This window comes from Scyliorhinus torazame, chromosome 9, assembly GCF_047496885.1.
Source record: "Scyliorhinus torazame isolate Kashiwa2021f chromosome 9, sScyTor2.1, whole genome shotgun sequence".
Lineage (NCBI taxonomy): Eukaryota > Metazoa > Chordata > Chondrichthyes > Carcharhiniformes > Scyliorhinidae > Scyliorhinus > Scyliorhinus torazame.
The window spans coordinates 173,237,572-173,251,412 of record NC_092715.1 but is presented as its reverse complement, the minus strand read 5'-3'; the positions used below and the strand labels follow the sequence as shown (position 1 = coordinate 173,251,412).

General features: G+C 48.9%; 1 protein-coding gene across 5 annotated transcripts in view; it reads right to left on the bottom strand.

Moving 5' to 3' along the window:
• Nucleotides 1–13,841, bottom strand: part of syk (spleen tyrosine kinase) — a 458,870-nt gene that overhangs the window by 107,066 nt on the left and 337,963 nt on the right. For all 5 annotated transcript variants that reach the window (XM_072516819.1, XM_072516816.1, XM_072516820.1 and 2 more), the window contains one exon: nucleotides 1,101–1,261. In XM_072516819.1, coding sequence (XP_072372920.1) covers nucleotides 1,101–1,261 — 161 coding nt within the window. The remainder of the gene's footprint in view (nucleotides 1–1,100; nucleotides 1,262–13,841) is intronic.

Sequence of the window (13,841 nt, the reverse complement as noted above, 5' to 3'; positions counted from 1 at the left end):
CATGATCAATCATAGTGCAGCTAGGCAAAGAAAAGACCCTGAGGTGGGTGGAGAGTGTCATGAGAGTGCAAGTTGGAAGGCCACACTGATAGATTTAACATCGACTTGGGAGCGGAACAGGCAAAAAGGAGACCCATGCATTATCTTAAAGTGCCCTGATCAGCTTTACTCCTGCTGGTTCAGAAATCACTATAAATACACAACAGCCACTTTAGTATTTAGTATTCCTTCTTGAGCCTGTGTTTTTACAGGCACAGGGCCAGGCTGCCTCCCCCATCCATCATTCTCCTTCCCTCCAACTGAGAGAAACCTGAAAATGGAATGGATGTTTATCTTGAGGGAAAACATCAAAGAAATCAGTCCCATTTATGGCTTATGGCCTTTGGTTGTAACTTTTAAATTACCTCCACAAGTAATCCAATTGAATATAACTATTAACAATATAATGCAGGGCAGCACGGTGATGCAGTGGGTTAGCCCTGCTGCCACACGGCGCCAAGGTCCCAGGTTTGATCCCGTCTCTGGGTCACTGTCCATGTGGAGTTTGCACATTCTCCCTGTGTTTGCATGGGTTTCGCCCCCACAACACAAAAGATGTGCAGGCTAGGTGGATTGGCCACGTTAAATGACCCCTTAATTGGAAAAAATAATTGGGTGCTCTAAATTTAAAAAACAATATAATGCATTGTTGACCGTATGTAATTTTCTTTCTTTAAATGTACATAATTGAATTAAGAGGATTTCCATAGATGAAAATCGAAGCACAGATCCTGCCTCACATTACTCAAAAATTGTTAGATCATTTATCAGGGTTTTAACATTTTGAAATTACGTGTTGGGAATCTGCACAAATGATCTGTATCACAATTTAACAGCATCAAAACATTCAGAGCAGTAATTGAGATTTTTTGCTGGATTTTTCCAATAATCAAATACAGAAGTATTGAGTTCTTATCGACTGACTTCTCTCACTTGAAAAATCATGTTGATTTGAATTAGTTAATTTATTTCAAAATAAAGGTAAAAGTTTATTGAACATCTAGAGACATTTAGATGGATTGAGAAGGGCTTATTAAAAAAATGTACAAATATTTACTCACAAAAACTTTCCGTTGGGACGCGGACCTCTTAGAATGCAACGCTCGGCATCATCTCGAGATTTTTTCCCATGGAACCAGGGCATTCGCTCATGAGCTGTTGTTGCAATTAGTTTCTCCAACTGTGGCTTTTGACTAATAATCGCCTGTTCAAGAGCATCCCCCTACAGAAATAAGATCTATGTTTTACAGACCATACTGATGCATCACTTCAGTCACAATGGTGATTGTTATAAAGTCATGTTTTATATTAAAAATGGCTTCATATATTTATTGGGCTGAAACCAATGGTTTAGTTTGAACAGACTGAACAACAGAATTTCAGTGATTTAAAACAGCAGCTTCTAAGATGACTGAACATTTACATAACTGCACCATTCCTGTTCTAAAACCGCTAAAACAGAGTCCGTCTGCCTCAAAGGACCCATCAGAGGTGATCACCTCAGAGGAATGTGAATGCCTCAGTTCCTGAACTATCTCGACAATCACCTGTGTATTCAACTGGGTGTGTAACAGGCCATTAGACTCAAATTATTTTGGACAATAGACATTGGCAGGGAATGGAACTTTTCCAGTCCTAATTTAATCAAGTCTACACCATGGATCAGAAATCAACTTGTTATGGCCATGTTTGCGTAATTTGGTCAGTTGGTGTGAGGGCATCATGTGATGGGCCAACTAACCTTCTTTTCTGTTTTAAGAAACTACTTTTTTCCAGGTCAGCAGTACAGAAAAAGAGACACAGAAGAAGCAGGAACCCAAGTGGATACTCTCGCTCTCTCTCCATCCAACTGCAAGTTTAAGTCCTGCCTGTTGCTGAACCAGCTATATGCTGGGGTAGCTTCTAAAAATCAACCCAGCAGCTGCTGACTCCAGGAAATCAAACACAAATCACCCATCTTTGAATTGTGCAGGATACTGACCTTGCCTTTAAGAATTTCACATGACTCCTTTATTTGATCTACAACTTCACTCAGATGCCCTTCATACTTCCCAGCTCATTGTTGAAACAACAGCATGTTTCTTCAGGAGGATTTAGTCGGATCTTTTCCAACCAAGTTCTAGCCATTCGTGCCGGATAAATTCCTTTGACTATGTGCAAGGACAAATCTGCCGCCTGTCCATTTAATTGTACTGCGACATCAATACGGTCCCTCAACAGAACCACTCACAGTAACTTCATTGCAGTTTTGATGTAAGCTTACTTGAGACAATAAAGGTTATTAAATTAAGTTTTCAACATATTTTTCGATAGTCTCAGAGGGATACATCAGTGATTGTCTTGTGGACAGTCTCCAGTGAGACTGCTGCTCCAGTGTCAACCTCCATATTTGCTGACTGTTCATCCAGTCAGCAAATGGGGCAGCACGGTAGCATAGTGGTTAGCACAACTGCTTCACAGCTCCAGGGTCCCAGGTTCGATTCCCAGCTGGGTCACTGTCTGTGTGGAGTCTGCACGTTTTCCCCGTGTTTGCGTGGGTTTCCTCCGGGTGCTCTGGTTTCCTCCCACAGTCCCCAAAGATGTGCAGGTTAGGTAGATTGGCCATGCTAAATTGCCCTTAGTGTCCAAAATTGCCCTTCGTGTTGGGTGGGGTTACTGGGTTATGGGGATAGGGTGGGGGTGTGGGCTTGGGGAGGATGCTCTTTCCAAGAGCCGGTGCCGACACGAAGGGCCGAATGGCCTCCTTCTGCACTGTAAATTCTATGGTAATTCTATGGTAATCCAGCAGTGGAGAGGCCCAGCATTTATTTATAGCACCAGCAATGGTTAGCACAGCTAGCAATGGCTACGACAACTCATCCTCAGACTGTGAATTAAGTCTCTTCTCTCATACTTGCTGTACTACTTTGTTCTGTTTGCTAGTTGCTTTATTCACCTCTTGCTTTTTGCTACTTTTGCCCGAAATTTGCTTCTTTTTCCAGTATGCACGACCAATGTGGCACTTGCTTCAATATTTTCTGAACATGATGGGCGCGATTTACCAGCTCTGTCCCACTTAAATTGGGGCAGGACGTGGCCGGCAGATTCCAGGAGAGGCCTCTCCCAGGATTCCCAACGGTCTATACGCCTCGTGAAATCTAACCAAATCTTGCGAGATGTGGTGATCAGGGTCCCACCCATAACGGGTGGGGCTCAGTCTCACATGGTTAAGTGAGTTGAAAAACCCACTTAGCCGTGCTGACACCGGAGTGAATGGCCACCCAGCATCTATCGACATCGGCGAGGAAACCCCAGCCAAGTACCGATTAGTACTAGTCCCCACAAACTGGGACCAGGCGTACCACTTGCTGGGGGGAGGGGGTTCTCCCAGGTGATCGGAGGCCCCCGGGTGGTCAGCCTCTGGCCAGGCTGGCACCCTGGCAGTGCTGGTGCCTCCTTGGCACTGTCTGCCTGGCACGTTGACAGTGCAACCCAGCTGCTGGCCTGGCACTGCCAGGATGCTCAAGTGGCACTGCCAGGCTGGCTGGGGAACGGTGTGTGACAGGCTGGCTGTGTCAAGATGCCAAGCTGGCATTTTGCCCATGTCAGGGATCAGACCTGTGGGTGCGCTGCCGGTAAGCGGTGTGGTGTGGGTGGCTCGAGAGATTGGCGTCCCAATCTCTTCCTGCACTGAAGAGCTCCACTTATCAGAAATGTGGCCTCGAGAGGGGTGTTTCCCACCATGGTCCGAGGGCTGTTAGATAGCGGGGTCATGCTTGTGAATGGGCTTTGATTTTTATTTTGCTAGATCACGCCCGGTGGGGAGAATTCTCCATCTGAGAGGATAAGTGCTGACGCCGGGACTGAATCACAAGTATTCTACATGGACGAAAGCATTGCCAGTACCAGAGTGATTCATGTCCTGTTAATGGGCTAGCACCGGCGCCACGTAGAACTCGTGCAATTCCAATGCATGCTGACCCTCATCCCAACCAAGATGAAGGCACTGGTTGCGCTGCAGCATGCCCATCCTATTGATGGGTCAGCTGGGGCCAGAGGGTACCTGGGGGGGCACCCATACAACCCATGGTACTAAGTTCCCAGTGGACAGTCAGCGGCGTGCACAGCCGCATGGCTGCATTGCAGGCTTTGGCGATGGCAGTCCGTGCTGGCCACCCCAACCCTACAGCCCATCTCAGGGCCACCCCCACTACTCCCCCCGGCCCTGGCAAACAATCCCCGGTCGGCAGCACAACTGCCCATACACTATAGCGATGTTGGCACTGTTTGTACCTCCTCCCGCATCCTCCGCAGCCACGGTGCTGGTTTCTCGATTTGAAAAACTACAAGTGAACCTCGCCGTTGGTAACCCTTGCTGACGGAGGCGGAGCATCGCGGGAGGCCCAGAAAATGCCGGGTCGGGCCCATTAATGATATGCTAATGCCTTTACGGTCCAATTTCCATGCCCATGCCGGCATGCGGTGTAGAACGCATTCACGCCGCTGTCAAAGGACCGGAGCCTGGCATTCCATTTGGTGCCAACCTCTATTTTCAGCTGACGACCAATCATGTTTCCCGATTCCAACATCGGCCAACGCAGAATCTCGCTTGTACAAAATCGTCAAACTGTTCCGTATACAAGCTCCATCACTCTGTATTCTCAGCAAACGGTCCCACAATGCCAAAATCTCCTGTCATTGTCTCTCTAGTGAAGGACATGCATGTGAACAGTGTGCCACATATTTTTATCACTACCTTCCGTTTCCTCTCTTAAAACAAGGCATACCCTGAGCTTCAGCCTGTTTTCCTCTTTTTAAAACACCTTCGACTCTGTCATAATATACACCAGTATATCATGGTGCAGATACACACTGATGGACACACAGTGGGACCAATCAACACACACAGCACCACAGCCAATCACCAGTTAGAGCACACGCACTCTAAAGACAGGGGGCATCAGAGTTCCCGCTCATTCGAGCTGCAGCCTCCTAGTAGGACAGAGCTTACAGCTAGCAGCACAGATCTTCACCATGTGCTGAGTGCATAGAATGGTTAGGACAAGGCATAGGTCTTTAGTTCAATCTAACATTGTGTTAACCCACAGTGAAAGTATGTTCAACAGTTTCTGACTTAATAAAATAGTGTTGTACTATTTTAAGTGCTGGTGGCCTGTATGTGTTCATCAGATCCAGAGCACCCAACACATCATGATACCAGGAGTTGAAGGATATTAGAACTTCTTAGACCTACTTGCAAGTGATCTGCCTTCCACCAGCATTCCGTCATCCTGCAAAATGGACAGCGTCTGCCCGCCGCCGCCGCTCCGCATCACCGGTAACCTAGGAGTCAACTGGAAGATATTCAAATAACGCTTCCAGCTCTACCTTGAAGCCACGGACCGGGAGGATGGCTCAGACACCAGGAAGATCGCTCTCTTCCTATCCACAGCTGGGGACCATGCCATCCACATTTTCAATTCTCTCATTTTGCGAATGATGAAGATAAAACAAAGTTCAAGGCGGTCCTCCTCAAGTTTGACACTCACTGCAACATAGAGGTGAATGAAAGTTTCGAGCGCTACATATTCCAACAGCGTTTGCAGGGTAAGGATGAACTTTTCCAGTCCCTCCTCACCCACCGCCGCATCTTTGCGCAGTCCTGTAGCTACGGGCCCACCTCCGACTCCAAGATACGCAACCAGATCGTTTTCGGTGTTCAGTCGGACCCCCTACGCCAGTAGCTCCTCACGGTAAAGCAGCTCACCCTAGCGACTGCCATCGAGACCTGCGTGCTACACGAACACGCCACTAGTCGGTATTCCCACATCCAAGTGGCTGAAACGACGCGGCAAGTTCCCCACGAGGCGGAACAGGTCCAAACAATTGAGCAACTCCAGGGCCTCAGCCTGGATGCGGGCGGCCATTTCGCGCGCTTTTCACGGACTCCCACGCTTGTGCGCACCAAACGAGGGGAAGGCGACGTCGACGAACGTAATGCACAGGCGTGCACCACGTACGACCGCACCGCGCATGCGCGGTGGCACAGCGAATGTACTGACGCTACAACGTGCGGCAACTGTGGCTCCACCCATTTAAAGCGGCAATGCCCTGCCAAATCCCGCCAATGCCTGAGATGTGGCAAACGTGGCCACTATGCTGCGTTATGCAGAGCAGCTCAGCCTGCCAACTCATATCGCTTCAGCCCCAGCCTCGCAGGAATGTCCGGGCCATTCAACCCACGGTCACCGAGTCCGATGCGGACCTACTACCCAACATTGACACTGGGGACCCGAAGGCGCCTTTTCGAGTCGGTATCGTTACAAAAAACAGGGTGTCCCCGAAGCAAAGAATCCAGCCTCTATCGGTATACAGCATCGATCCAGACGATGAGTGGTGTGCCACCCTAATGGTCAACCAGTCCCAAATATGATTCCGCCTGGACACTGGTGCCTCCACCAATCTCATTGCGCGGTCTGACCTCCAAAGCCTTCGTGTCAAACCAGCCATCCTTCCATCAGCGTGCCAGCTATTAGATTACAAAGGCAATGACATTGCTGCCAGCGGCTCATGCCAACTTGAAGTGACGCACAGGTCACGCAAAGCCATCCTTCCCTTTGAAATTGTGGGCTCCTCGAAAGCCTCCCTGCTTGCCGCGCAGGCATGCAAGCTGTTGAACCTAGTTCAGAGAGTTCATTCTCTCTCTCCTGCTGACACGTCTGCCTTTCAGGGCACCGACTTCAGGGCCCAACTCAACGCCATTATCAACCAGCACCACGACGCCTCGAGGGCATGGGCATGCTCCCGTACACCTTGTTATTGAAAATATGGAAAGATGTGTCATTTGAAACATGGAAGTCTGGCAATATCTGGTCTGAGAGAAACATGAGAGAATACAGGGCAAGATCCCACAAAGGGTTAACAGCAGCTGCCAGGGAAGGATTGTAAAATGCAGATATCCTTGGTCAAGCAGGCTTAGCAAACAAGACAAACAGGATTTTGAATGAAGCCAAAAACAATGGCTCACACCTTCATTGAAAGTAATTATCTTAGTAAGGATCTGAAAAAGAATGGATGAAGTTCAGTTGAATTTGGTGAGAATACTAGGTGTGAAAAGTTGCTAATACCAGGTAAATTAAAGACAACTGGAGAATATCAGTCTACGAGAAACATAATTTCAAGCCAAAATCAAAGTCAAAATTGAGCTGAGGACACAATTGGAAAATAAAACTAAAGAAATGACAGGAATTAAAATTCACACCTCTATTGAAACCAAAGCATTTTGAACACCACCAAGGAAACAATGTAATCAGATCTATGAGATGAGGTTATGTCAAAATGAATACTTAGCTGGATTAGAATGTTTAGATCAAAGATACTTTTTTCAATCAAAGAGAATCAAGAGTTACTTTGCAATAAGGTCATAAAAACTAGATAACTGAGAAATATATAAAAACCCGAAGAAAGGAAAGAGCCGGCAGAGCCAGCTCTCACAGCTCGGTACATGGGAAAGATAGGACACAGCAACTGAGCTAACCAGACAATACACCTAAAGAAGACCAGACTTTAAAGAAGATTGATTGTCAAGTTGGGCCTGAAGGTCCCTTCAACCAACCAGAAGGATCCAGAAGCAAGATCTTTTTACTTTTCCATAAAGCCAGTGATTGCATCTTTTAAAAAGAGAAAAACATATATAATAATAAAATAACTTTTAACTTTTAACATGAAACAGTGGTTATTAGGCTACTTTACTTACTTAGCAACGCAGGACCCAGGATATCAATGCTACTGAGGGGTAAACAGGTAAAATTCTTAGGTGAAGGTATGGGTTATACCGGGGGATAACTTGAAAATATAGTTTGACCTGAATAGTACCCACTGAAGCCTGTATCGGAGTCGGGAAGTGAGAATTCCTGTTTACCATTTAGAATATCGACCCTTTTTTTGGTATAGGGGGAATTCTAAGAATAGTGGTGAATTTTTAACTTCAACCTACAAGATCCTATTAAAACAGAATGCCACACCTGTGGTGCACACACCTCGCAGGGTCCCAGCACCCCTTAAGGACCGCCTCAAGCAGCAGCTGCAGGACTTCAGAACCAAGGAGTGATTTCCAAAGTTACGGAACCGACCGACTGGGTCAGTTCCATGGTATGTGTAAAAATGCCTTCTGGCGAATTGAGAATTTGCATTGATACCAAGGATCTAAATCGCAATATCATGAGGGAGCATTATCCAATTCCCAAGCGCGAAGAGCTCACATGTGAGATGGCTCGCGCCAAGCTCTTCACCAAACTTGACGCCTCAAAAGGATTCTGGCAAATCCAGCTCGACAAATCCAGCAGGAAACTTGCACATTTAATACCCCCTTTGGCAGATATTGTTACAACAGGATGCCGTTTGGGATCATATCTGCTTCAGAAGTGTTCCATAGGATTATGGAACAAATGATGGAAGGCATTGAAGGTGTTCACGTCTATGTCGACGACATAATCATTTGGTCCACCACCCTGCAGGAGCATGTTAGTCGCCTCCAGCGCGTATTCAGACGTATACATGAGCATGGCCTCCGCCTCAACAGGGCCAAATGCTCTTTTGGCCAGACGGAACTCAAGTTCCTCGGGGACCACATCTCCCAATTGGGTATGCAGCCGGATGCGGACAAGGTAGCTGCTATCACAGCTATGAAAACACCAGAGGACAAGAAGGCGGTCCTCCTATTTCTGGGCATGGTCAATTTTTCAGGAAATTCATCCCTAACCTCACCTCTCATACCACGGCTCTCAGGAACCTGGTCAGGAAGACGACAGACTTCCAATGGCCCCCTGCCCACGAGCGCGAATGGAGAGAACTCAAAACCAAACTCACCATGGCCCCGGTCTTAGCTTTCTTTGATCCAGCAAAGGAGACCAAAATTTCGACCGATGCCAGCCAATCCGGCATTGGGGCAGTGCTCCATCAACGTGATGAGGCCTCATCATGGGCCCCCGTTGCATATGCGTCACCCGCCATGGCCCCCGCGGAGCAGCGCTACGTGCAGATAGAAAAGGAGTGCCTGGGCCTTCTGACCGGTGTGGTTAAGTTTCACGAATATGTCTACGGACTTCCTCAATTCACCTTCGAGACCGACCATCGCCCGCTGGTCAATATAATACAGAAAGACTTGAACGACATGATGCCTCGCCTCCAGCGTATTCTTCTCAAGCTCCGGCGATATGACTTCCAGTTGGTATACACCCCAGGCAAAGACCTTATCATTGCTGAAGTTCTCTCCAGGGCAGTCAACGCTCCATGTGACCCAGCAGGATTTGTCTGAGGTTGACGCCCATGTGGCATTCGTGGCCTCCATTCTACCTGCCACAGATGAACGCCTCGTCCAAATTCGCCGTGAGACGGTGGCTGACCCTTTGCTACAGCGTGTCATGCGTCACCTAACGGAAAGGTGGCTCAAGGGCCAATGCTCTCAGTTCTATAATGTCAGAGATGATCCGACGGTAGTAGACGGGGTTCTTCTAAAACTGGACTGCATTGTCATCCCGCATAGCATGCGCGAGCTTGTCCTGGAACAACTACACGAGGGCCACCTTGGCATGGAAAAATGCCGCCGACGTGCCCAAGAGGCAGTGTACTGGCCCGGCATTAATGAGGACATAGCCAACACAGTGCTCAACCGCCCCACTTGTCAGCGCTTCCAGCCGGCCCAACCACGTGAGACCCTGCAGCCCCATGAGTTGGTCACGTCACCATGGACCAAGGTGGGCATCGACCTGTTCCACGTGCTGGGTAGAGACTATGTCCTGATCGTGGACTACTTTTTGACTTACCCGGAGGTGATATGGTTGCACAACATCACCTCGTCTGCAGTCATTCGTGCCTGTAAAGATACCTTTGCTCGACACGGCATCCCGCTCACGGTTTTGTCGGACAATGGCCCCTGCTTCACCAGCCAGGAATGGTCCAACTTTGCCAGGCGGTACAATTTTGCCCATGTGACATCCAGTCCCCTGCACCCCCAATTCAACAGCAAAGCGGAGAAGGGAGTACATATAGTTAAACGGCACCTCTGCAAGATGCTGCCCTGCCGATGCTGGGTCCGATTTCTACCTCGCCTTGCTGGCCTATCGCTCCACCCCACTGTCCACTGGCCTGTCGCCAGCCCAGTTGCTCATGGGCCGTACCCTGAGGACGACGGTGCCGTCCATTCATGTCCCAGACCTCGACCACGTTCCGGTCCTTCGCCGGATGCAGCTGTCTCGTGCACAGCACAAGGCGGCTCATGACTCCCATGCAGCTGATCTCCCTGCTCTGGCTCCAGATGACAACGTCCGCATCCATCTTCCGGATGGTGGCTGGCCTGCAACCGCTGTTGTTCTTCGGCAGGTGGCCCCCCCGCTCGTTCCTGGTTCGTCTACTGGATGGCTCCATTCTGCGCCACAATCGATGTGCCCTTTGTCTCGTTCTACGCTCGCTACGTGATCCTCCACTGTCGCCTCGCCCTCCTGCTGACCCTGCCACGGACTATGCAGAAATCCCTGTCACTCTGCATCCCCCTGACTCTGACGCAGTCCAGCCCGCTCCTGAACTGGCGGCTCTCGACCCACCCTTGAGGCGGTCAACCAGAATTCGTCGCCCACCTCAGAGACTTAATTTATGAACTTTGCGGACTTATAGACTTTCTGAATTGTTTCATTGCTTTGTTTGATCGTTTCCCTGGTTTGTATATAGTGTTGATCTCGTTATTCTTGTTGCATACTGCTTCTCTGCACCTGGCACCTTCCCATGTAAATAGCTTAGTTCTCATGTACGTAGTCCTGTAAATATGTCTTCGCACCCCACACGTAGTTTGGAACATTCTCACCATACATTACTTATTGCCACACACATACATTCTTTTATAAAAGGGGGAATGTCATAATATACACCAGTATATCATGGTGCAGATACACACACACTGATGGACATATAGCGGGACCAATCAACACACACAACACCACAGCCAATCACCAGTTAGAGCACACGCACTATAAAGACAGCGGGCATCAGAGTTCCCCCTCATTCGAGCTACAGCCTCCTAGTAGGACAGAGCTTACAGCTAGCAGCACAGATCTTCACCATGTGCTGAGTGCATAGACTGGTTAGGACAAGGCATAGGTCTTCAGTTCAATCTAATATCGTGTTAACCAACAGTGAAAGTATGTTCAACAGTTTCTAACTTAATAAAATAGTACTGCATTATTTTAAGTGTTGGTGGTCTGTATGTGTTCCACAGATCCAGAGCACCCAACACATCAGGGGCGGGATTCTCCGACCCACCGCCGGGTCGGAGAATCGCCGGGGGTTGGGGTGAATCACGTACCGCCAGTTGCCGAATTCTCCGGCACCAGATATTCGGCGGGCGTGGGAATCGCGCCGGTCGGCTGCCCCCCCCCCCCGGCGATTCTCCGGCCGCGATGGGCCAAAGTCCCGCTGCTGGAATGCCTGTCCCGCCGGCGAGAATCAAACCACCTCTCTTACCGGCGGGACAAGGCGGCGCGGGCGGGCTCCGGGGTCCTGGGGGGGGGTGCGGGGCGATCTGGCCCCGGGGGGGTGTCCCCACACTGGCCTGGCCCGCGATCGGGGCCCACCGATCCGCGGGCGGGCCTGTGCCAGGGGGGCACTCTTTTCCTTCCGCCTTCACCATGGTCTCCACTGTGGTGGAGGCGGAAGAGACCCCCTCCATTGCGCAGGCGCCGCGGGGATGCCGTGAGCGGCCGCTGACGCTCCTCTGTCGTCTGCAAACTTACTGATCAGACCAGGTACATTTTCTTCCAAATCATTTATATACACTACGAACAACAAGTCAGTGGCTGCTGACTCCAGGAAATCAAATAGAAATCGCCCATCAACATCTTTGAATCATTGTATCGCAGAATTTGGAGAGACGATTGAGCTCAATCTGAAACCATCCAAGCCATCATTCTACTGGTTCCATGTACAACTGAGATTTTTCTTTGAACTTTTAAAGTACTTAGCATATCCTCCCACTCTATAACTTACTCGCTCGTGCGTATGTGGATCCTTGATTGCAAGTGTGAGAGAAGAGTCGGAGTGTTTTTATTAGTTTTATTTAGATCAGGTGTTAAACACAATAAATTCTCTTATTCCTCTTTTTTACAAGGAAACTGTGTTTTTTAAGTCACAGCACTTGAACAGTCAATGAAATGGCAAGCGTACTCTTCCCGTTTTGGTGAAACGAGTGGGAAAAAGGGGAGTAATTTATCCACTCATCTGACTGTAACAGTGATAAAAAGGGAAATGAAATATAGATCAGGGGCATCATTCTCCGACTCCCCGCCAATTTCCCTTCCGCCTCCGCCATGGCCTCCACTATGGCGGAGGCGGAAGTGACTCTCCCCACTGCGCATGCGCGGGAAACTGTCGGCGGCCGCTGACGCTCCTGCGCATGCGCCGCATTTCCGCGCCAGCTGGCGGGGCACCAAACGCCATTTCCGCCAGCTGGCGGGGTGGAAATCCCTCCGGCGTCGGCCTAGCTCCTCAATGTTGGGGCTCGGCCCCCAAAGATGCGGAGCATTCCGCACCTTTGGGCCGGCGCGATGCCCGTCTGATTGGCGCCGTTTTTGGCGCCAGTCGGCGGACATCGCGCCGTTGGGGGAGAATTTCGCCCCAGATTCATCAGCACCAGAGTAAAGACAATTCAGGTTAATATTTTGTGATTGAATCCTTCATTAGAAGATATTTCAACTTTAACTGACAGATCTGGGGCAGCACGGTAGCATAGCGGTTAGCGCAATTGCTTCACAGCTCCAGGGTCCCAGGTTCGATTCCCGGCTGGGTCACTGTCTGTGCGGAGTCTGCACGTTCTCCCCGTGTGTGCGTGGGTTTCCTCCGGGTGCTCCGGTTTCCTCCCACAGTCCAAAGATGTGCAGGTTAGGTGGATTGGCCATGCTAAATTGCCCTTAGTGTCCAAAATTGCCCTTAGCGTTGGTTAAGTGGGGTTACTGGGTTATGGGGATAGGGTGGCGTGGGATTGGGTAGGGTGCTCTTTCCAAGAGCCAGTGCAGACTCGATGGGCCGAATGGCCTCCTTCTGCACTGTAAATTCTATGAAATCTATGAAATCTGTGAGCTCCTAAATAGACCTGAAGACAGTAACACAGCATCATTAATAAAAGAAAATTCGGAAGATGAAATGGATACTAAGGGAAACACATGATAATCTTATAGTTAACAGTACAGCAGATACATTTTTGTTTATTTATTCCTTCAAAGGATGTGAGTGTCACTGGCTAGACCAGCATTTATTGTCCATTCTGAATTTCCTTTAAAGTTGTTGTGTTCTGTGATGTAACCATTGTAATGATGTACACAAAACATATAGTTGTTTAACGACAAAGATGATTTATTAATAAACACGTGGAAAAGATAGCTAGGGAACTACAGTACAGACGATGGCTACTAAATGAATTCAATGAATCCTCCTGGAGCTACTCTAATTGCGACAATCTCCTTGCATGTCTTACTACCAACTGGCGGGTGCTTTGAATCACGTGATAGATCTCTATCTCCACCAGCTGGTTGGAGGTCGCATTGCTGACTATATACAGAACTGTGCACAGGCATACCATCACAGTGGTAGTGAGTCACTTTCATGAATCACTCCAGTCCATGTGGTGTAGGTACACCCACAGTGCTGTCAGGATGGGAAGTCCAGGACTTTGACCCAGTGACAGTGAGTGGGTTGGAAGGTTAATTGCAGGTGGTGGTGTTCCCAAGCATCTACTGCCCTTGACCTTCTAGATGACAGTGGTTGTCAATTTGGAAGAT